The 23,053-nt window shown below is 45.0% G+C and overlaps 2 protein-coding genes across 6 annotated transcripts in view; one reads left to right on the top strand and one right to left on the bottom strand.

The window, feature by feature from the left end:
* On the bottom strand, positions 1-4,922 carry FNDC9 (fibronectin type III domain containing 9). The gene is made up of 2 exons (XM_025435402.3): positions 4,636-4,922; positions 1-2,606 (listed from the first exon to the last, which is right to left on the bottom strand). Exon 2 carries the CDS (start codon positions 2,597-2,599, stop codon positions 1,886-1,888), a length of 714 nt encoding a protein of 237 aa, XP_025291187.1. The 5' UTR covers positions 2,600-2,606; positions 4,636-4,922; the 3' UTR covers positions 1-1,885.
* Positions 1-23,053, top strand: part of CYFIP2 (cytoplasmic FMR1 interacting protein 2) — a 123,894-nt gene that overhangs the window by 70,192 nt on the left and 30,649 nt on the right. For all 5 annotated transcript variants that reach the window (XM_035715651.2, XM_049109200.1, XM_049109199.1 and 2 more), the window contains 3 exons: positions 15,003-15,146; positions 16,470-16,560; positions 17,675-17,805. In XM_035715651.2, the coding sequence (XP_035571544.1) occupies positions 15,003-15,146; positions 16,470-16,560; positions 17,675-17,805 (366 nt within the window). The remainder of the gene's footprint in view (positions 1-15,002; positions 15,147-16,469; positions 16,561-17,674; positions 17,806-23,053) is intronic.

Raw genomic sequence — 23,053 nt, 5'->3', positions numbered from 1 at the left:
TGCGAGTATATTCATCTTTATTTGTGCACAACTAGCAAGGGTGAGGGTGAGTGCAGACCTGGTAGGGGAGTAGTTCCTGGGTGGGAATTGTTTGGGGGCAATTTCACTGAGGTGAGCGGAAAAGTAGGTATGTGGGGCTTCTCATCTTCATCCTGTCTCCTGTTGCTCAGTTGATTCACTGCAATATGGTCCTGTGATTCTGGGATTTGGGTTCCAGAAAGGTGAGGAATTTGCAGACAGGAAGCAATTGGGAAGGTGGAGTTTTGAAAGAAATCCCAGATTTTTGGAGCTAGAGTCAAGAAGCAGGTCTTCTCCCATCTCTTTGCTGCTTTGTTCATAATACGCATCCTGACACTAACCAGGCCTCCCAGAGGAAGCCCTGTTCTAGACTTTCAGTCCTTTGTCATTCATTAAACAGACATTTATTAAGCGCCCACAGTAGGCCAGACATTGGGCTAGATTCTGCATGCTAGGGATATATCAGAGATTAAAACAGACATCATTACCCTCCACAAATTTCTACACCCATGGTGGGGACGGGGGCAGTGTTCACTAAGTCTCACCAACATGTGATGTATGTAGGAGATGCCTTTCTTACCCTGTGGGTTTGAAAGGGAAGAATGCCACTGCAAGAGTAAAACTTGCCAACAATAACAAAACCAACATTTTTCTTTGTGATGGACTAGAAATGGCCACCTTTGACCCGATTTTCAAAAAGTAAGCACAGATACACTTTAAAGAAGAACTGACTGAATACATATGAGAAAAGGTTGGGGAGCCCAAGATTGGGAAGTGTGGTGAATCAGTGAGCTCCTACCACTTGGGCCTACTGGTGGGCTTAGAAGGTCTTAGGATGATGCTGGGACAGTGCAGGTGTCCTCTGGTCCAGGACAACCAGTCTGCTCAAGGCAACTTTCTCAAATCACAGGACACTCAGAGCCAGCATTTTGAATAATTCACAGATGTGTCACTGAAAAACACTGACTCACAAAGTAAGAACAACACCTCCCTTTTCAAATCTCTTTCAAGCCTTGTAATTATAATTGGAGAAAGACACATTTTTACGTTGATGCTAATATGCCTTCGATACCTTCTGCTTTCCCATTTTCCTTTTTGTCAAAGCTAAGAGAGCAGACCTTAAGTTCAGAGTTTTTAGTAAGCAATAGGATCTAAGTCAAACTTAATATGATTTTGTTTTTATTATATTTATTCCTATGTCGCTACTACTTAGAGCAGGAAGGTGCTGGTTTTAATTTATGGAGTCTTATAAGCCTATCTTTTAAAGTAAGTTTAAGTTTTAAAAATGAGTCCATTTAAAGAAAAATATTGTTAATAATAGTAAAGATAGTCTATGGTTTAAACAAAATGGAGGTGGGGTATGAGGTGGTATGTGGTTGCCTGAAAGCTGGAAAACACTCTAGAGCAAGGCTTCTCAACCTTTCCAAAATAACCCCCTTCCCCAAGAGCAGAGGAGACTAGACATCTGCCTCAGCTGATTGGAAGCATAACCTGCAGAGCCCATCTTCAACTCAAAAGTTTCCTCGAAGTATTGTATTTTATTTAAGCCATGCAAATTTTGCTTTCTTTGCCATGATATATTCATGTTTGTTTTAACGTTAAAGTAATGTTTTTAGTTCCTAACTGGGCTCCCCTAAATGGACACACCTAAGAGATGCCATGTTTCTCCTTTGGCATACCTTGGGGGTATATGCTTTTTAGCTTGAGAAGCTTTGTCACAGGACATTCATCCAACCAGGATGATCCACAAGAGCACAGACAGTTGAGGGGAGGCCAGTGAGTAGTCTAGAGACACATTTTTACCAAAGATCTACTATATGGAGGGCTTTAAGCTACACAGTATAGGTTGCCTCCTCCATACTACCTCTCACTCCCTAAAATGAGGCAGTATGGCAGGATGATCACCACCGCCCCTCAGTAAGGCACCCACATCAGGGACATCCTGATTGGCAGCGTCCTCGTCAGCTGCATCATCCTGGTCGGCTTCACCTTCAGCTTCTGGTTCGGCTTCAGCTCCGGAGTTCTTGCGTGGCATTTCCACCAGGGGGAGCCCCTGCAGGTCTTCCTCTCTCTGACCAAGAGCCGGGGCCTCCTCTGGCCATCTCACCAACCCATTGGCTTCCTCCATGTGGCCGGCTCTGTAGGACCATCGAGGCTCATGACAACGGATGCACCAGAACTGGAGGCAAATGAAAGCTAAGACGGCTGTGAAGCAAGCCAGCAGAATGGCCATCAACACCCACAGGGAGATTTGGGGGTCTACTAGGGAACTTCCAGCAGCCAGTGGGCTCTTATCCAGGGTATGGAACATGGTGCAGTAGTGCCTATATGGGAAGGCAGCCTTCTTGCAGCTGATACACAGGAAGTAGAGAGTAGAAGGGGCGAGGTGTTCCAGCACCACAGAACTGATTGTTCGAGGCACTTTCTCCTCGTGATGGAAGCTGTAGCGAAGATAGCCGGAGAAGATGCTGTTCCAGTTGGGCCTGTACATAATATGGTAATAGTCCTCCAGGCAGGGCTCTGAGGATGACCAGGAAATGATGGCTCCTGTATAAGAAACGTTCCCAACCTCGATGTTCATCCTGATTCTAGAACCAGAATCAAAGTGAAAAATGACATCCCCTTGTTTAAGTATTTAGTTGCAATATTCATAACCACCATTTAGTGAACATTCAAGATGGGGACTGACATTGCCCCTGTTTTACAAAGAAGTGAACGTCAAGAGGTTACATTACTCAGCAAAGGCGTAGCTAAGAAATAACAGAACAGAAGTTCAAATCGGGGCTGTCTCATATCAAAGCCTGTGGCCTTCAGGCCTGAGAAAGGTGCACCCATATCCCCCAGGTTCATCCTGCCCTAGCTCAGATCCTTTAGGTACAACAGTGTTTCCAACCCCTTAAAAAACGAAGAAAGGCAGTAAAAGAAATCAGACCACATGCCCATATTAGTCACCACAGCTCTGTTCCCTCCAAGTCAGACAGTTATATCCCCTACAGTATCCCTTCTGGACCTTCTGCTTCTGCTCCAAGTGCTCAGCCATCTAGAACATTCTGCCCACTGCTTTTTAGCCTCCCAGTTCTGTTGCCCATGAAAGAGGAGATTTGCGTCATCACTTCTTGGCAGCTGATTTCTCCCCAAAGCCTCTGCTCATGTTTTGTTTCTCTGTTTGTTCAAAGCCGAAGGTACCCAGAAAATCAGTTGTATAGGTCAAGACAGTCAGCTCCTAATGCCAGCATAGCTGCTACTATTTAATGTCTCTGGTACTATGAGTGTTAATAATGATACTAATCAACAACAGTTAGTGAGTGGTGGCTGTGTCACATCTCGTATGTGTCATGCTAGATGCTCACATACTGTAATACATTCCCTTTAATCTTCATCACACCCTCTGAGCTAGATCCCCATTTTACAGATGAGCAATCTCAGGTCACTTGGCTAGTAAGTAGACTCAAAGCCACTTAACTGCTAGATTTCCAAATGCAAGGCTTCTGGGTTTAGTTGCAGAACATTATTGCAAAATGAGGTGCTGGTACTAAGACCTAGTTGCTGTTTTTCCACAAATCAAATGAGCCCTCTTTAGACTACCAGCCCTCCCGCTTTGATAAGAGAGCACCATCTTCAAGCTTTTTAGTTTCTCTTAAATGCTATCTCTTTGAGAGACAGAGAGCTTCCTCTCCAGTGAATTTCCCCTGATTTAAAATTCAGGGACAGCCATATTCATTCAACCTGTGTATGTTCACATACGGGTCTCACCCAGCCCTGTTCTCTGCCCTTCCTGTCTCATGTGAAATACAGAAGCCTTCGTTTTAGATTTTAATGACCCAGTAAAAACCCATCAACCAGATCTGAACCTGAATTGGATGTGAAGCCAAACTGATTTCTATCACAAGCTGCTCTCTCCCCTTCCTGCTTCCCTCTGACCTTCTATTTTCATGCCTGTGTTCCTAGAGGAGGTGGGTTGCAGAGAGATGCACTGAGCGATTTTTCAATCCTGGTTTTTCTTCTCTAAGGATGACAGTGAACTGACATGTTCAGGAAGGGGAATAGTTCCCTTCTGTTTGGTTGGAAATTTCATCCCAGAAACATAGTGAATAATAAAAGAGACAAGACAGGTGTGCTCAGATCCCTCCCGGGAAGGTCATTGCAAAGGAGACGTTTACGTTCCCTTCGTCATTGTCCTTTCTCATGACCTCCCCCACCCACACCACCCCACACATCCTTGTAAACGCTTCTGACCACAATGAAAAGAGTTTAATTCATTACTTATAATAAGAGGCAATGGCCTTTGTACAACCCTTCCATCAGGGGTGATCAGGAATCCCGTTTTATTGTCATGAATTTTTTGTTCTGTTTGCTTTGCATCTGCTGCTGGCTGGCTCTGCAGACTGAGTTCTCTACAGCAGACATTTTTAAGAGCTTTCTGGCAAGACACTGTAGCAGCATCCTCAGCTTTTGGGACCAGATCAAGCTTCCTTATTTGCTTTTCTTTCTCTGCTTCTGTTTCTAAATTCCCCCTATTTTTAGCTATTCATATTACCATTGCCTGGCCCTCCTCCAAGAAGAGTGTGAAAGGAAAAACCATTTCCATTTCCAAGAAGAGCCATGTATGTCCCTTACCTGATGCTCGCGGTGGGTCTGGTTAGAACGCAGTCTGCAGAGGCAGAGACAGAGTGGACCAAAGCTGAAGGAATGGAGCCTTCTCGCCTCCTCTGCTCTGGGCTCTCCTTGATGCCTCTCTCGCCACTGTCTGAGTAATCCCACTGTCGCCCCCAACGCTCACATTATTCATTTCTTCAGATCAGCATCATTCACCATGGCAACCAGCAGGCATCTGTACGCACGATGCTTTCAGGGACCAGTCTGGAAAGGCTTTTGCCCACTGAGAGGAGCTCTCATTCCTTTGGCCAAAAAAAGGCAAACAGTCTCCGGCAAACCGATCCTCAGAATGGGACTGATTCTTCCAAGGCTGCCAAATTTTCTCTCTAATTGGCTGGTGATCATTTTTTGCCCCATCTAGACCCTCTTTGGACAATGGCCAAATGCAAAGACGCCCTTCTCAGTTATCCTACAATTAAAATAGTAATTTTATCCCAAGCCATCCCACCTCTACATCATCTTCTTTCTTCATTTTTATCTCCTGTGGCATTTTCTAGTCTCATGACAGTGGTCAAGAGCTTTTTATCCTCTGGGCCTCAATTCCATCATCTGTAAAGCTACAGACTTGGGCTAGATGGAGATGGCAGATGGAAAGCAGGAGTACCTCCCAGGTCAGGCTTGCCTGAACCATCACAGCATTTGTGCTGGGTTGATTTGAGTGTCCCACCAAAATTCTGGACTACCCAGAACCTCAGAGTGTGACCTTACTCGGAAATAGGGTCTTTATAGACTTAATTAGTTAAGGATCTTGAAATGACATCATCCTAGATTTAAGTGGAGCCATAAATCCAATGACTGGTATCTTTATAAGAGAAAGGAGAGGGAGATTTACATGCAGAGGGACACAAAAAGAAGAGGTCATGTAAAGACAGAGGCAGAGGTTGGAAGGATGCTGTCATAACTAAGGAGCACCAAGGCACCACCCAGAGCTGGAAGATGCGAAGAAGGAGTCTCCCTTAGAGCACTCAGAGGGAGAGTGGCCCTGCCAGCACCTTGAGTTCAGGCCTCCAGCCTCCAGAACTGTGAGATAGTACAATATGAAGACACCATATTTATGCTAATTTGTTACAATGGCTTTGGAAAACTGATACGGGCACCCCTTCCAGCTGGTCTCAGAAACATAAGCATCCCAAGAAACTGCTTACCAATCCATCACTTGGGGTTGACACCAGAAATGGAAACTTTTTACTATTCCTGGATTGGATGATCCCCAAAGTTCCTTTCCTTTGAAGAATCTTGATTCTGCTTCCATTTCCCACAAAGGTATATCTGCCTCTGAGATTCCACCCCTTTCAGGTCCCCTCAACCTTGAAAGAATTTGTTGCCATCCCTCTACTGGGGCAAATCACAGAGCATGTCTGAAATATAAAGAGAATGAAGTTCTGTCATCTTAAGCCTTGACCAAGTGTGTGGAGATTTGTTGTAGCAGCTCCAGCCCAGACAGATTTAGATCTGAATTATTTTACACAAATTATGTGCTTTTAAAAGTCAGGTTTTTTTCTCTTCTTGGTTCCTGGCCAAAGTATTGAGGTGAACCCATGGAAGTCTCCTTGTGATTCACATGAGTGATAATCAAAAAGTTATGTAGAGTTTCCTGGTGAGTCACAGACCCTCCCCTGGCCAAGGGTCTCTGTGAGTCTTGGAGTCTCAGGATGTCCCTTGATTAGACACTTGCTCTGTGGCTTTCCCATGGCATTAGGTCTTCCCAGGGGCCTGTCTAAACTCTGCTGTTATGTGTGCTAATGGCGACTCCCTGCAGAACATGAAAGTGTCCTCTCCCCAGAAAGGCTAGTGTGGTAGTTTGCAGGTACCTTTTGAAAAAGTTATTTTGAGAGAAATAAAAATACCAGACTTAGGAGGCCTGTGGAGTGACAGGATAGAACTCAAGCCTTTGCCACAGAAAATGGGAATTTATTTTTAATGCTTCTAGATGCCAATTTTAACACCAAGCTCTTTATTTGAGAAGCTGAGACACTGAGAGAATGTGAGTGGGGCCTAGAAGCCTTCCTGTTTCACAGAGCCTGAGAGGAAGGATGGCATTCCTCAGGCCATATGACTGATTAGTGACAAAGCCAGGAGTGGAAACCAGTCCCCAACTTGCAGTCCTGGATGCGTCCTGCCCCTTTTGGGCTCTCACCGTCCTCTGGCTGCACCCGGAGGAGCCAGGGCAGCCCTCAGTGCATGAGATCTTCTGGGGGAACTCCCCTCAGGAGATCACATCTCAGCCAAAGCCATACTTTTTCCACCTTCAGGGAGGACCCTCCTGCCTGCATCCAAGTCCAAGTCCATCTAAGTCCAATTTATAGCCTCTTCAGTTGGCAGCCCAGGAGGGCTCTGATTGGCTCACATGGTTAGTAGATTATAGCCAGAGGAAATCAACCAGAGTAGGGTCCCTGTGCCGTTCCTGAAGGTGGCAGCAGAGGGACAAGCTGAGGCCATTCCCGGGGCATTCCTGGGTCCCAGAGCTGACTGGCACCCAGGAGAAGGTAGTTGTTCAGAGTGCAGGCCCTAAAACCCAAGGCTGGGTTCAAATCCTGCCTATGTAGCCTTGACAGATCCCTTCTTATAAGATGGGAGTATCAGGAATCCCTGTCTTCTAGTGTTGGGGCATGAGATGAGCCTATCTCTGTAAGAGCTGGGCCTGGGAACAGCTGCTCTTCTTTAGAAGAAAGGGTCAATGGGCCAGAGCCATCTCCTGAGTTGACTGTAGCTTGATCCAGGGGCTGTAATGAGCAAGGTTTGCACCCTACATGATGCTTCCTTCCTTGCTTTTTGTTCTTTCTTGAAACAGCTTTATTAAAAAATAATAATAATAACAGTATGCTCATTGTACATAAATTAAAGAATACAGAAAAGCCCAAAGGCAACATTCAAACCTGTACAACTCAGAAATAACCACTGAGAATGTTTTGGTGCATTTTACATGTGCTTTGTCACTTTATCAAGGCAACAAGTCTTTGAGGTCAACTTCTTACTACCATTGTGCAAAAGGAGGAACTGAGGTTTACAGGGGTTAGTTAACTTGACCATCATCACAAAGCGAGGTTTGGCCAAGCTGTGCCATCTCCTGGTCGGTAGTCCCTAGAGCTGGGACTCCTGGACTGCCTCCCTGATGTACTCCTCCTCCTCGGTTCACAGTAGTCAACAGGAACACTTACCTTTGCTCTGCTTCTCTGGAGAAGCCAGAGACAGGACTTCACAGTTCAGTGGATTCCAGAATGACGGGAACAGACAAGGAACTGAAAGACCTCAAAGAGAACATCCAACCACCTGGATGCAGCCACCAGAAGCAGGGAAACCATCAAATACATCTGAAGAAGCACATTCAGTGACTGTTTCCTCTCCCTGCTCGTGAGTCTAGAGTCCATGTACCCCTGACCAAGAGGGTTAGAGGTGATACTAAATGTAAAAACAAAACAAAACAAAAGCATTTCACAACTGGTCCAGTCATTGAAATTAGTCTATGAGCCTAAATTTTAAATGTGTTATTCTCTAAGTAAAGTGAGGTTTTTTTTTTTTAAGTTTTTATTTATTTATTCATGAGAGACACACACAGAGAGAGGCAGAGACACAGGCAGAGGGAGAAGCAGGCTCCATGCAAGGAGCCCGATGTGGGACTTGATCCCAGGTCTCCAGGATCAGGCCTTGGGCCGAAGGCAGGTACTAAACCGCTGAGCCACCCAGGGATCCCAGTAAAGTGAGTTCTATAGAATCGATCATAAAACTGCCTTCCAGGTGACATAGGTTATCACACAAATCAGCCCTTAAATTATGCCAGTAATGTCCCAGTAACTTTTTAGTCTCTAGAAATTGCTGGTGGGACCTTGTGTTTGTGTGGTCATCACTAGCTAAATGACGCCCCCATGATTTGACCTCAGGGAAATTTATCGTACTCTTGAAACGCTTTCTCCATGAAATCACCATCCGTAAGATCTAGGGCCCAGTGCTCTGCTGCATCTAGCTGAGTACATCTCCTCTGTATCCATCCCTTGCTACCAGCACTTCCCACCGTGGCTTGCCCAGGTGAGTCTGCGTCAGCCCCACTGACAACGTCACCAGCAGTGTCACTGGCTTTGCTGTGGCCACCCCTGCTCTCAGGTCTGCATGGCACCACTCCCCAGCTATACAACATTACTGATCCACTAGTAGTGAAGAATTTTGTTATTTTGGCAATTGTGAAACACATGGTGAAATATCATCCTGTGTTTCACTTCATTTACCTTCCTCCTCTACTAAATGGGGGTGATTGTACCTTGCCTTACCTGATGTAGGAGATTGGTAATGACCACCCCCCACCGAGATATCAGGTCCTAATCCTATAACACGGAAATACTACTTTATTTGAAAAAAAGGGGCTTTGTAGATGTGAGTAAGTGAAGGACGAAGAGATGAGAAGATTAACAGGATGGGTCCTAAATGTTATCACAAGTGTTCTTTTAAGAGGGAGGCAGAGGGAAGTTGCATACATATAGAGGAAGAACCCAAATCTCAGGAGATGGGTGGGAGCTGGCCACAATACAGGAATGCTGACAGCCTCCAGAAGCTGGAAGAGGCAAAATATCCATTCTTCCCTCAGGCCTCTGGAGGAGGTGTGGCCTCATTGACACCTTGATCTTAGCTCAGTCAAACTGATTTTGGGTTATGATTGTAGAACTACGAGAGAATATATTTCTTCTGGTTTACCAGATTTGTGGTCATTTGTTGTAGCTGCCACAGAAAACCAATATGCCTGGGTAGTTATGAAAGAATTATTCACAAGCAGAGAAGTATTATCCACTTGTGTATCATCATATGAGTACAGGTTATTTAAAAAGGGTTGACATTGGTTTCTTCCAAAAATTTTAGCATCTCTGAGTATTACAGTACGGGTATCATACTGCTGAATGGAAGTCTGGTTCCTTTTCTCCACTTGTCTTTATTCATGAGACCAGAAAGAGAGGAGCATCAATTCTTGAGGTCTCTACAGCAATTCCCTTGGATTTTTCAACCTCTGAGCTGAGAAGCCCAAATGGAACCCAGATGTTGGAGACCTAGCCTACAGCTCTCTACATATCAAGAAGGGACAGACAGGAACGTCAGCAAGCCCTACTGATGCCCTTGAACCTGTAACTCAGGATTTATCAGTCCTTTAACCCATCTTAGCCCATAGGCTCTCCTAACAAAGACTGCATTGCAGTTTTATTCATCTCTCAATCTCTCTTGCCTTGCGGGGATTTCAGAGAGTTGAGCTGCAGCCTGAATTCAACTTGAATTAGGGAGCCATGTTTGTGTCCCTGGGCTGATGGGATTCTGGTTGCTCAAGGAACATTAGAGAAATTGTAACTAACATAGGAAATTAGGAACCATTTAATACCTCTTGAAATCTCTGAAAAACAGGGATTGTGATTCCAGAAAGCAGAGATGCAAATTGCTTGCAAATTCAGTTTGCCAGATAAATAGGCCTCATTGTTTAGAGGAGCTGGCTGTGTTCACTGTCAGAGGTAGAGGCCTTAGGACTTAAAAGTCCATATGCAATGCTTAAAAATGATAAAAAATAGTAACTTTTATGTTATGCATATATTACCACAGTTTTTTTTAAGTCCGTAAAATAATATTACAGGGCCCAGAATCTGCCAGATAAAACTCACTTTATTTTCTCTCCTTAAAATACTGCCCTGCCTTAAAAAAAAAAAATATATATATATATATATATGTGTGTGTGTGTGTGTGTGTGTGTGCGCGCATATATATATATATATATGCACATCTATGTCACATTAAGAATATGGTTCTAATTTCTGAATCCAGATTGTTTATTGAGATCTCATAAAGTTAGCTATTTTGTGCAGTGTGATTTGAAACAAGCTTGATTTTAAGTGAGATATCTTAAATAGGGTACATAATTAGTTTCTAAGGCAGGCCAGTTGACTGTTACCTGAGTCAACAGGATTGGTTTAGTATAAGAGATGTGTAGCAAGTTTCCGATGTCTTAAGTCATATTGCCTTCCTGTTTTTCTTTGCTAAACCTCAGAAAATGGCCAGGCTCCCATATTCCCACATTTTCTCAATAGGGCCCAGCCTCCTATTGAGCCAGCAGGTCAGATGGGTGCCCTCCGGGGGTGTGTGTGCATGCACTTTGCAGCATGCATGTGTGTGTGTGTGTTTCCTCTTGCATGGGTGTGGTGTATTTTGGGGGTGAGGGGAGTAAGGGGAGCTTATTCACTTAGGAGGACTTGAATTCTGCTCATTTCACACTGATCCTTCCTGAGCTTGGGCCATCAACTAAGGCCTAAATTTTTGGTCTAGACCAGGATCCAAGACTGATGATACAGGAATGGCAACAAGGGGCCTCTTATGTGCGCTGCCCGGTCTGTGAGAGGAATTCTTTACACTGCTGTGTGTGGTAAAATAATCCCAAAATTATTCTCCTTCTCTGCCGAGAACTGGGGAAGCTACTGAACAGTTTCCATCTACTTGAACATATTTTAATTTGCACTTGCCATGAGTGTGAAGGGAAACGTGCTACTTGGGTAGGAACGAAGGTTAAGACTGCCTTGGAGAAGTGCCCAGGAAGCCAGCACTGCAGCAGAACGCTCTGCAGGGAGAGTAAGCACATCTATCCAATGAGTGCAGGGAGATCTCCCTTCTAGCAACAGTTTCTCAGCCTCCACTGGGGCACTTCTAGCTGTGAGGGCCTCTACCCAACACAGTCTGATGTTGGACACCATTTTATAACATAATCAGTATTGAGCAAAATCTGCTTTTTTGATGTGTTCTATCAGCTAGTCCAACTGTGACCTCTGTCACACCCCCACGTGGGACGTACGGTGGGTTTTATAAAAATGTATCCAACATGTGCACTCCCCTCTCCACATTCAGAGAATCGTGACTGTAGCCAGAGCTGCTGCGGGACATTTGACCAAGAAGTGGTATTGTTTTAGTCTTTACTTAGCAAATTATCAAAGTAATATTAATGGTGGTTATTGGAGCGAGTGCTTCCAGTGTGCCAGGCCCCACGCATAGTGTTTTATGTATGTTATCTCATTTAAACTTCCAACAGCCAGGGGCGCCTGGGTGGCTCAGTTGGTTAAGCATCTAACTCTTAATCTCTGCTCTGGTCTTAATGTCAGGGTCATGAATTCATGCCCATGCTGGGCATGGAACCTACTTAAAATAGCAATAATAATAAATAAATAAATAAATAAACTTCCAACAACCCTATTGGAGTTCATATTATTATCTTAGGAGAAACCATGGCCTAGAGAGCTTAAGTACTTTGCTCAGAATCATCTAGTTAGTAAATTTGTGGACCTAGGATTTAAACTCAGGTATACCCACCCCCAGAACCATCCCCTAGAATCAAAGCAAGACAAAAACGTCCAAAAAAAAAAAAAAATGTAGTTGATTGCTTTTGTATCCTTCAAGGATATCCATTTGAAAGCTCCCTGTTGCTCAGAAATTCCTTTCATAGGATATTTGAGAATGGATGAAGGAGAAATGCTCACAGCTTTACTGGGGGTTCAGAGAAGAAGTCCAGAGTGCCTGGTGTGGGTGGGGAGATGAGAAGGTAGTTCTACAAGTCAGTAAGCTCTGTCACATGCCCTTAGCACAGCCAGGTCATCATTCTCTTGTTCCCGTGCGGGCTTGAGCTGCAGCCCTTTTCAGGAGAAAATCCAAATCATGGTTTTGTTTTTTAATCTTTGAAAATAAATGTTGGGAAGTAAATTAGGCTATGGTATAGCCCAGTAGGTTTTTTAACTTACTTTTATACTGAGTTATAATCACATACAGTAAGATGGCAGTCTTAATCAGTTCAGGCTACTATAACAAGAATATCATAGATTGGGTAGCTTAAACAACATTTATTTATTGCCTAGAGGCTGGGAAGTCTGAACCCATGGTGTTGGCAGATCAAGCGTCTGGCATGGACCCACTTGATGTTCTGCAGAGAGCCTTCTCGCGGTATCCCACATGGTAGAGGAAAAAAAAGAACAAGCCTTCGTTTGTCTTCTTACAAGGGCACTAATCCCATTCATGAGGATTCCATCATCATGACTTTAATTACCTCTCAAAGGTCCCATTCTTAATACCATCACAACAGGGGTTAGGATTTCAACAAATGAATTTTGAGAGTATACAACTATTCTGTCCATAACATACACAGATCATAAGTGTACATACAGTTTCATGAGTTTTGACAAGTGTATACAGCTGTGTAGTAAACAACCCAAGCAGCAAGTAGGGCATTTCTCTTACCTAGACAATTTTCTCCTGCCCCTTTCTCATCAATCTCCTTCTCCAACCAGGGGTCAGCCATGGTTTGTTTGGTGTTTACTGTATACTCCTCATCCCTAGTACTGAAAACAGGAGAATACAGAATAGGGCTTTGATAACAGGACCAGAGCTAAAATGCACTCACTTAGGAGAATGAGCATCTCCCTCACCTCACCCTGTCCCAGCCCTGTTTGATAGGTGGACTATTCCAGAGACACTAAAACAGTTCACTTTCATATACAGAAAATTATATGGCCCAGCCTGGTTTCATGATCGACTAAATCAAACTCAACAATCCATACGTATACTTCCATGATTTCTTGAACATTGACTTCGGCAAACATCATGTTTTCAATCTTACATATTTCCTGCCCAACATAAGCCTTTCCTGCCTCATAACATTTAGAAATCTCTAGTAACTACATAAAGACATCCCTCCCTTAGGTTAAGTAGAATTTACTGGGACAGCCCATCAGTGTTGAGTGCAGAGTACTGCTCCTCACATTCCAAGCCTTACCATATGTAGGCATTACCTTACCAAACGAGCTAATATTCAACCTGCTGGATGCAGGGGTATTCTGATTCCTCACAAATTCTTATTAGTGGGTCCTCTAATTGTGTTCTTCATGTATCCGTGTTATTAGAGAGTACTATAAATGTGATGCTTTTTTCGTAAAGTTTAGAATTCATATATAGTAGAACATACTTACCGCAAAGCCTAGACTGAACATAATTAAGTCTTCCTTCAATGGCTCCAAAGGGAGTTGAGAACCTTACAGTCCTCCAAAAGCATCATTACAGTTCCTATTTAATAGAATTTCTAATTAGCCAACTAATAGAAAATTTCAGCTAATAAAATATCAGCTGTGGTCTTTACATATTTGCATGTTCCATGTAGATTTTTACAATTCCAGATAGGATACTATAGTCGGAACTAAGTTTTGAAGTGACACCTTATCTAAAAAACTGGATATGGTTTCTAATAGAATTCAGCCTCCGAAGTCCACCATTACATACAGAGGGGAAGAACGTGGGCTTTGGAATCAGACCTCTCTGGATTCAGGTCAGGGCTCAGTTATCTAAGGACTGTGTGACCTTGAGCAAGCTACTTAACACCCTGAACCTCAGTCCCCTCATCTGCGAAATGGGGCCAGGAATTGTCTGTATGCATGTGTTTGTTGTGAAGATTGAACGAGTACACACATGGAGGGCTTCACAAAGCCTGGCATGAGGTCTTCCATAAATAGCAGCATTTCAAAAATGAAGTCAACCATAACTTTACCGTCTCACTGACTGAGTGAGACCAAATTGGGGCCCTATATTTTAGTCACGTATTCCCAGACAGAAAAATATCTTAAGCAAATTTCATGAAATCAGTGAAGGTGTCTCATGGAGTCTAGAGGACAATGGTGGTGGCCCCCAAAGAGCAGTCAAATGGAGCAACTGCTCTTGTCTGTTTCCCATAGCAGCTTCCATGACACCTTTTGTTTGGACTGCTACTTGAAAGGTTATGAAACCCCTGATTTAATCCAACACCCTCATTTCATAGATGAAGAAACTGAGGCTCAGAAGAGCATTGGTGATTCGCATGCACTCAGCACAGGTCTCCTGACTCCCAGGCCTGTGCGTTCTTGGGACCCTGCCCTGTAATAAATGGAGACAAGGAACAGTAGGAGACAGTATTAAGTCAGCTACTGAGTTCCCACATGGTTCTTCCAGCCAGTTTCTAGTAACAAAGATGTCTCTAGAAAAAACAGAATCATCTGTTTTACCACTACCCCATGCCTCAATTTGTCAAAGTCCTGTTTTGTGGGTGGCAGGAGTGCCTGTAAAAAAGATACTTGCCTGGAAGCTCTTTCTCCTCTTCTGCTGGGGAACTGCTGTTCATGGAGTGGCTTTCGGGCCATCCTGCGGTCACTGGCCACACCTCTCTCAGTGACCGTCTTCTTGCAAACATATTCACAGGGGTTCCCAGTGAGAGATTACAGATACCAGGCTTTTGTCCCCCAGCAGGACTCATGCCAGCACCCACTTACCTCCCTATTTCTTATTTTGCCACAACCTCTGTTTTCCAGCCTCTCAACATTGCCTACAGCCACATCTACAGCTCCTATAGGAACTTTGTGGGGCCCCCCCACTTCAAGACCATCTGCAGACTCCTGGGTTACCAGGGCATCGCAGTGGTCATGGAGGAACTGCTGAAGATTGTCAAGAGCTTGGTAAGGAAGGGCCTCAGTGAGGCCTGGGTCATGCCTTGAGCTCTGTGCAGAGGAATCACCCTAGAAATCCTGGGCCCTTATGCCTGGGTTCCTCCTACCTAAAGCTCTGTAACATTTCTGTGTACTTCTGATCTTGGGGCTTTGCCTCTCATTTTTTTACCTTTAGGGCCTACTAATTACTGTTCATACTCTCCTCCCATGCAGTGTTTTCTAATTAGAGCATCACAAATCCATGACCTATGTGCCACCATTTCCCTACCCTGTGCTCACGGCAGACATCTCTAATCAATCACCATGCTTCTTCCCTTGGGGTTTACTGCTCAACACTTGCAAATACTGCACTGGCCTCAAGAGAATTCTATATTCATCCCAAGTATGATCATCTGAACCTTGATTTAGTTCTCCATGACACTGCTGAAGCAAAGCTGAAACATTTAAACCAGATTTTCCTGAAATGTGGAGTTGACAAAAAAGAAGTAAATGAAATAATGAATAACCTTGCCAGAAATAGGAAATAGCATTCACCTGCTAACTCCAGGCCTCTGAAGTAATGTAATGGATTATGGGTGTCTGCCTCGGACACAGGAGGGATAAATGTGCTATGTATTTTCTGTGTTTAAATTTGGCTAATGTGTCTCAGTCTCCACAGCCCCTTGGCCCATGACATTTCAGTCCTGGATCTTATGGAAGCAGCTCAGCCCCTGGAAAGACCCCATGCCTAGAAATTGCCCTTCTGAAAGTCTGTACAGCCTGGAGTGCTACTGAGACAGCTCCCTTTCTGTCTCATAAAGGCCCATTTTTCTGTATATGTATTTTTCTGAGAATGGGGCCATGCGCCACCTTTAGAAGGGGACCTACTCTCCTCCCAAGGAACAGTGCCTCACTGTCTCATGCAGCTCAGGCTGCTATAACAAAATACCACATACTGGCTTCAGCAACAAATGTTGATTTTTTCATAGTCCTGGAAGCTGACAGTCCAAGATCACAGTGCCAGCATGGAGTGGATGGGGGGTACAGATGCCTGCCTTCTCCCTGTGTCCTCACCTCTCTTGTCTCTTCTTGCAAGGGCAGGAATCCCATCAGGAGGCTCTATTCTCATGATGTAATTACCTCCCAGAGGCCCCATCTCCACACCAGCACATTGTGGGGGGGGGGGGGGGTTCAGTATATGAATTGGGAGGGGGCACAAACATTCAATCTATGACACTTGCCCACAGGCTGCAGCAGAACCCTGTGTACCTCAGTAGCCCATTATTTAGTCCAGAGATGTACATATATAGCAACGGTGGATCGTTCAATCATGCTGCTCTTTTCTTTTGTCAGCTCCAAGGAACCATTCTCCAGTACGTGAAAACACTGATCGAGGTGATGCCCAAGATATGCCGCTTACCCCGACATGAATACGGTTCTCCAGGTGGGCAGTGGGGCCCAGGAGGCAGAGGGTGGTGATAAGAAGATAATCTAGGCCCATCCCATGGTGGGCGGCAGGGCCCCACCATCTCCCCAGGAATGTTGGCTTCCCTAATCATGCCAACAAGCTGGCCCAGCACTGGGTCTGTGTCCTACCTCCACTGCTAGCTAGGTAGCCTTGACCCATTTTTAATCCCTCTGGGCAATAGTACCATTTTGCCCAGGGAAGGCAAAGGATGCATGCTGGAATGCCTCACAGGCCTACTGGGGAGCTAGGGAAGATAGCAGTTGCGAGAGCATTTGTGAGGTTGCTTGTAAATGTCTTTTCTAACTTAGCACCTCTAGGGTCCCTTCCTCCCTCTGCCCATTTGTGGGAGGCGGTAGTATAAGGCGTTGCAGGTGGTGGTATAATTGACATTTCCAAGGTGAATCAGGAAACAGGAGTTTTGGCCACTCTGCCTCTGGGCAGAGAAATCATTCTTTCCTTCCCTAAGAATGAATGGCTCAGAGACTGAATCTGGGGACTGAAGAATGGGAAAAGATGGAGGCTATGAGTTGAGTTTGGAACCTGGTGTTTTTTCCTAAAAATCAAGCTGTCAGGTGTTGAGTGTGTGTGATTCAGAAGAAAAGGGGCTTGCACTCAAAAGCTCTGGTTTTCAATCCCAGCTGCCCACTTTCTAGCTGTGTGATTGTGGGCATGCCACTTACCCTCTCTGAGCCTTATCTGAAAATAAGAGTAATAGTGCCCAGTTCATGATATTGTTATGAGTATTCAGTGAAAAGCTGTAGAAAAGTGCTTAGCACAATGCCTAATGCTTATAAATGTTCATTCCTGGCATTATCAAGATTCAGACAACTTTTTGGAGGGACTAGGAGAGATCCAGGGATACTGTATTTGTATATGTTTGTTTTATTCCAAAAAACGATTTGGCCAGCCTCCTGAGCTTTCTGTAGTACTGAGCCCTGAAAGAACTCTCACCCCTGGCCCACATAGAGAGAGATGTGGGCTTGGTTTTTTACTCTCCCGCTCAGATCTGGGACTGTTGCTCAGTCAGTACTTCCCATAATCCCGGCTGAGCAGGGTTAGTTTCCCCACTAACTCTGCCTTCATCCCCCAGGAATCCTGGAGTTCTTTCACCATCAGCTGAAGGACATCATTGAGTATGCAGAGCTCAAGACAGACGTGTTCCAGAGCCTGAGGGAGGTGGGCAATGCCATCCTGTTTTGCCTGCTCATAGAGCAAGCTCTGGTGAGTCGTGAGCCCAAAGCAATTGGAGCATCTCCAGGCTGGAAGGGACCCCTGCCCCAGCCAGATACTTGAGGCCCTTCTACTGCATCCTGCCCAGAGGCCCTGCAGCACAGACTCGTGCTCTTCCAGCACTGGGCACGCACTGCATCTCCATTCTGCCTTCAACAGCTCCGACCATTTGAACCCTGGGAGGAACACAGGCATTCTGTCTAAAGCCAGGGCCTGGGTTCCTGTCCCAGCCCCACCTTCACTAGCTGCAGGATCTTGGCCACCCATCGAAGCTTAGTATTCCATCCATTCATTACACAATAACTGCTTGGCCACCACAAGCCAGGCACTGCACTGGGGGACGTAGCCGTGGCCAGTCCCAGCCTCAGGTCCTGGACAGTAAGTAGCAGGGAGATTTATATTGAATAAGTATTTACACAGAAATGCTGTGTTTACGTTACAGCAAGTGCTATAAGGGGGGCATGCATGGTTTCGTGGGAACATTAAACAGTACCTAGTGTGGTGCTGGGGGAGAGGGAGGACTTCCCTGAGGAGGTGACTGGGAGAATGACCAGGGATTGATCTGGTGAAGAACCAGGAGTGACAGTCCAGGGTGAGGGAAGAGCATACAGTGCTCTCTTCATTTATTATGAAGCAGCCATTCTAACCCACAGGGTAGTTTAGAGGCTGAAAGGAGGCAAAGCTTGGAAAGCACATACAGTAAAAAACTAAATAACTGGTCATGGTTATCATGATGGGTAGAGGCTTGCCACCTCCCAGGCCCACACAGACCCAGCGCACCCTTTAGCTGCCCGACCGCTCATCTGGCCTCACCTCCCTCCTGCCTAAGTCCCAGAGGCTGCCTTCCCCTTGTTCTCCCCAGTGCTCTCTGCTGCCTTTTCCCCTCCATGTGGGGGTTCCACAGCCCTCCAGCCATGGGTTAACTGTGCAGGGGAGCAGAGGAGCACTAGAAGGATAGGGAGAGGCATAATCCTCAGGAAGCAGTGGGAAGAATCTTTCAGCATCCATGAACTCATCCAGCACGAGGGGATTGAGCACCCGCCTGTTGACTACTGCAGCTCTAGGTTATGGGTGAATGGCCTCGGGTAAGGGAGACAAATTATTACCATTCTTACTCCAGAGAGGCAGATGACTGGAGAAGTAAACAAGCAAAGACTGGGCATATGGAGGGCGGTACGTGCTGTAAATGAATAAAAAGGAAAATAGGATAGAGTGATGAGTGTCGGGAGGGACAAGCTGATTTTGGAGATAGTGGAACTGGATGTCTTTAAGAAAGGGAAAGAATGGGACACCTGGGTGGCTCAGTGGTTGAGCGTCTGCCTTTGGCTCAGGGCATGATCCCGAGGTTCTGGGATTGAGTCCCACATCGGGCTCCCTGCATGGAGCCTGCTTCTCCCTCTGCCTGTGTCTCTGCCTCTCTCTCTGTGTCTCTCATGAATGAATAAAATCTTTTAAAAAAACAAACAAGGGGAAAGAACCCTGGAATGAGCTGGAGCAGAAAGGCAAAGGGAACAAGCTAGTAGCTGAGGAGGGAGCAGCAGGTAGCTGTGGTCCTGGGCAGGTAGCCCCATCCTGGGCAGGTAGCCAGGGTCCTAGGTGGGTAGGCGCAGTCCTGGGCAGGTTAGCCGCATGCTGGACAGGTAGCCTTTGGAGTTTCCTGAGGTGGAGAGTAAAGGGGTTGGATTTGACTTCTGTGAAAGACCCTTTCAGCCTTGGGAGAGGCACTAACCGTAAGCAGACTGAGGCTATGTGCAGCTGCGCAGGCCAGGGGTCATCCTGGAGGCAAGAGGCACATGGAGAGGGGAGGAGGTGAAGCAAGAGGAGATGCTCAGAATAAGAACCCCAGAGAGTCCTGCTTCTCGTTGTCTGTATGAGTGAGCAGGTTTACTGCCTGCCCATGGTCCCCACCTCTACAAGGGACATGTCCCATCTGCTCTCTCAGACCCTGCCCCCATGGAAAGGCTCAGAAATGCACACAGTTTCGCTTTCCCTCCATAAGGAGTAATTGCCTCTCTGTTCCCCTTTAAATAGACTCTCGAGACAGCTAAGTGTTCCTCTTTATGGTAACAGGTTTTGAACATGGTTCAGTGGCCTGAGTTGCCATGGCAACTTAGCCTTCCGAAGTCACAGGAACAAGATGGGTAGGAAACACTGCTCTGTTCAAGGCTGCAGGATATGAGGAGAGGCTCCAGGGGCACCGGAACGAGTAGAGGTGGGGGAGGGTTGGCCCCAGAAATCTTGGTGCCTGCGTGTCTCCTGTGAGCACCTTCTTTCATAAGGAGCTGTAACCCAAGAGCTGAGAGCACCAGTTAAGCTTCTCCTGCACAAACCCCAAGAAGTGGACTATTTATTGAGGGGGCTACAAGGAAAGGAAAATTTTTTTCCCAGGCACACCTGCCAGGGTGGTCACTTGCATATATCAGTGAAGACAAGAGGATGCTTAGGACCAAAGACCTTCAGCGCTGACAGAGGCCTTAATGGTTTATGTTCCCTGCTCCCTCTCTTCACGCATGAGGAAACGGGAACCAGAGAGGGTCCTCTCGGGAGGACTCACAGCCCATCAACAGCAAAGGTGGAAGAAGGAGAGCAGGGGTTCTCAGCACTGATTCCAGTCCCAGCAGAGGCCAACATAGCGAGGAGCAGGGCTCCACAAAGCTGTGTATCATGGTTTCAGTTGACAACTGGGGAGATCCACAAGCCAAGACGATGCTTTTTGAGTTAGAATGAGGCATGACATCTAGACCATTCTAATTAAAGCGGGGCACTAATAGCAAAAAAAGAAAGTAAGGGAAGAAGGAAGGAATGAATGGAGGGGCTTTAATGGCCATCCACAGAGGAAGGACTATTTAAACAGTGCTACATCTGTTCTTATGGAGGACTCTGAAGCAGTGAGAAAGGACAAGATGCTCGAGTAGCTTTGTATATACCCACATAGAAAATGTTGAAAGATTACTAAGTGAAAAAAGAACAAATTGCAGGACAAAACACATAATGATGCCATATGTATAAAATAAACTAAAAATAAAACCCACAAAAATAACACTGTATTGAAAACAAAGATCTAGGGGGAAAAAAAGGATACCAAGGATACCAGAAAGTTCATTTTCTCTAGGTATCGGGGGTCGACAGGGGCTTTCATTTTATCTGGAATGTCTAATATTTTGCAGGGAAAGTATTTTCATGCATTATGTTTGAACTGAAAATTAATTCAAAAAATAGTAGGACATAATAATTATAGATTAATAATAACAGAAAAACTGGAAAGTACAAATAAGTCTTCTGCCCATTTATCTCGTGTTGTCTTTCTCTAATAGATTTGCAGAGTTCCTCATTGTAGGTTCCGTATTGCAATTTTTGCTACAAATACCTATCCTTCTGTGACTTGCCTTTTTGTTTTAAAACTGAGATTATTAATAGATCATTAATTCGTAGGTAGAGGGAATATAAATTGAAAAGATTGACTACCTTTTCAAAGGTATTTTTTTTTATTCTCTTTAGGTTAGGTGCTTACAAATACTTCTCAAAATTCAAGGTGCGTGTTAGTATAGGAACCTCTATATCTGTCAATCAGGTTGTTTGCTTGGTGTTTTTAATTAAGGTCTAACGTAAATAGAGTAATACATGGAATATGCAGTATCGCCCTGTATGGATTAATTGAATCATTCATGTTACTGTGGGTGGGTGTTTACAGAGTGATGCTATTATGAATGAAGATGCCATGAATGTTCTTATACATTTCTTTTGGTGGATCTATGCTCTCATTTTTATTAGATTTACTTACCGTGTGGTAAAATGGCTCAGTCAGTGTGTGGATAGATAATACCGAACAGTTTTACAAAGTGATTGTGCCAATTTGTTCACTCATTCAGCAGTGTAGAAGAGTTTTCATTTCTTCACATCCTCATGAACACTGTCTTTGTCTGTCTTTTCCATCATAGCCATTCTGGTGGATGCGTCATGATCTCTCGTTATCGTTTTGATTTCCATGATGACCACGGATGCTGGGCCCCTTTCCAGACGGCACTGCCATTTGGACAGCCTCTTTTGTGAAAGGCTGTTTGATATTTTTGCCTGTTTTAAAATCCGGTCATCTTTTCCTTATTTATCCATACATATTATTGATATATTGTGGATACATGAATCATCAGTATATTTCCGTTGTGTGTGTTTTGATAAACAGAAGTTCTTGAGACTTGATATATTTATCATTCTTTCCCTATCTGTGGTTGGTGCTTTTGTAGCTTGTTTAAAAAAATAACTTTTAAAAAAAAATAACTTTCCTATCTAAAGTCATGAAGATGTGTTATCTTCTAAGTGTTTTACAGTTTAGCATTTTGAGGCTTAACAGACCTTTAAGTCTGTTCTCCACTTGGAATTGCTGTGTGTATCTAGTGGGAGGTAGAAATCCAGTTTCCTTTCTTCCCTGGTTGTCCCGGGAAGAGACCTTCTTCTCCCCACTCTGCGGTGGTGGGGCTGTGTGCGTCACTGATCAAGCGTGCACACAAAGGGTCTAGACGTGGTAGCCTCTTAAATATTTGTTGAGTCTAGTCTGAAATGAATCAGCATTTGTCAGGTATCTATTTATAAGTTCTGTTATGTTTTTTAAAGGAAATTCTCTTATTAACAACTAGTATTTCCTCTAGCATCTCCTACCCTGAGAAATCATAAAATTGTCATCAGGGAAATACTCCACAGTCGCCAAGTTTTTGCTCAAATTTTGCATAGTTTTGGAACCATCAGCCCATTGTTCGTTATGCCGACATACACCAGAAGAGGGCCCTGTTTGTTCATGTGAACGAGCGAGGGCCCATCCCTGGGAGGAAGACAGCCTTGTCTGTCTGCCTGTCTGCCTTTTATGGCAGGACCTTCCATCCAGGACTTTAGAGTGTTCCCTGCCCTGGCCCCTGTTGTTTATTTCTCCTGTCCTCCTTAGAGTTGGGTGGGCCACAGTCAGAGTCTGGGCAGCCATGAAACCATCGCTTCTCGTACAGGAGGCGAGGAGAGTCCGGGTCTAAATGCACAGAACCAAATGCCATCCAGGGCAGCTTTCACCACCTTGGCACTGCTGGCAGTTTGGGCCAGATAACCCTTTACTCTCGGGACCTGTCCTGTGCATTGTAAGATGTTGAGCAGCACCCCTGGACTCTACCTTCTCTCTAGATGTTAGTAGCACCATCCCCAGTTGTGACAACCAAAAAAGTCTTCAGATACTGCCTATTATTCCTGTAGAGGACAAAAC

The sequence above is a fragment of the Canis lupus genome, chromosome 4 (assembly GCF_003254725.2).
Source record: "Canis lupus dingo isolate Sandy chromosome 4, ASM325472v2, whole genome shotgun sequence".
Classification (NCBI taxonomy): Eukaryota; Metazoa; Chordata; class Mammalia; order Carnivora; family Canidae; genus Canis; species Canis lupus.
Note: the sequence above shows the minus strand (reverse complement) of the source record. Positions and strands in the feature narration are given on the sequence as shown.

Bases quoted from the DNA above. Each gene is read 5' to 3' on its own strand.
- FNDC9 (XM_025435402.3), bottom strand. From the start codon at position 2,599: ATGAACATCGAGGTTGGGAACGTTTCTTATACAGGAGCCATCATTTCC.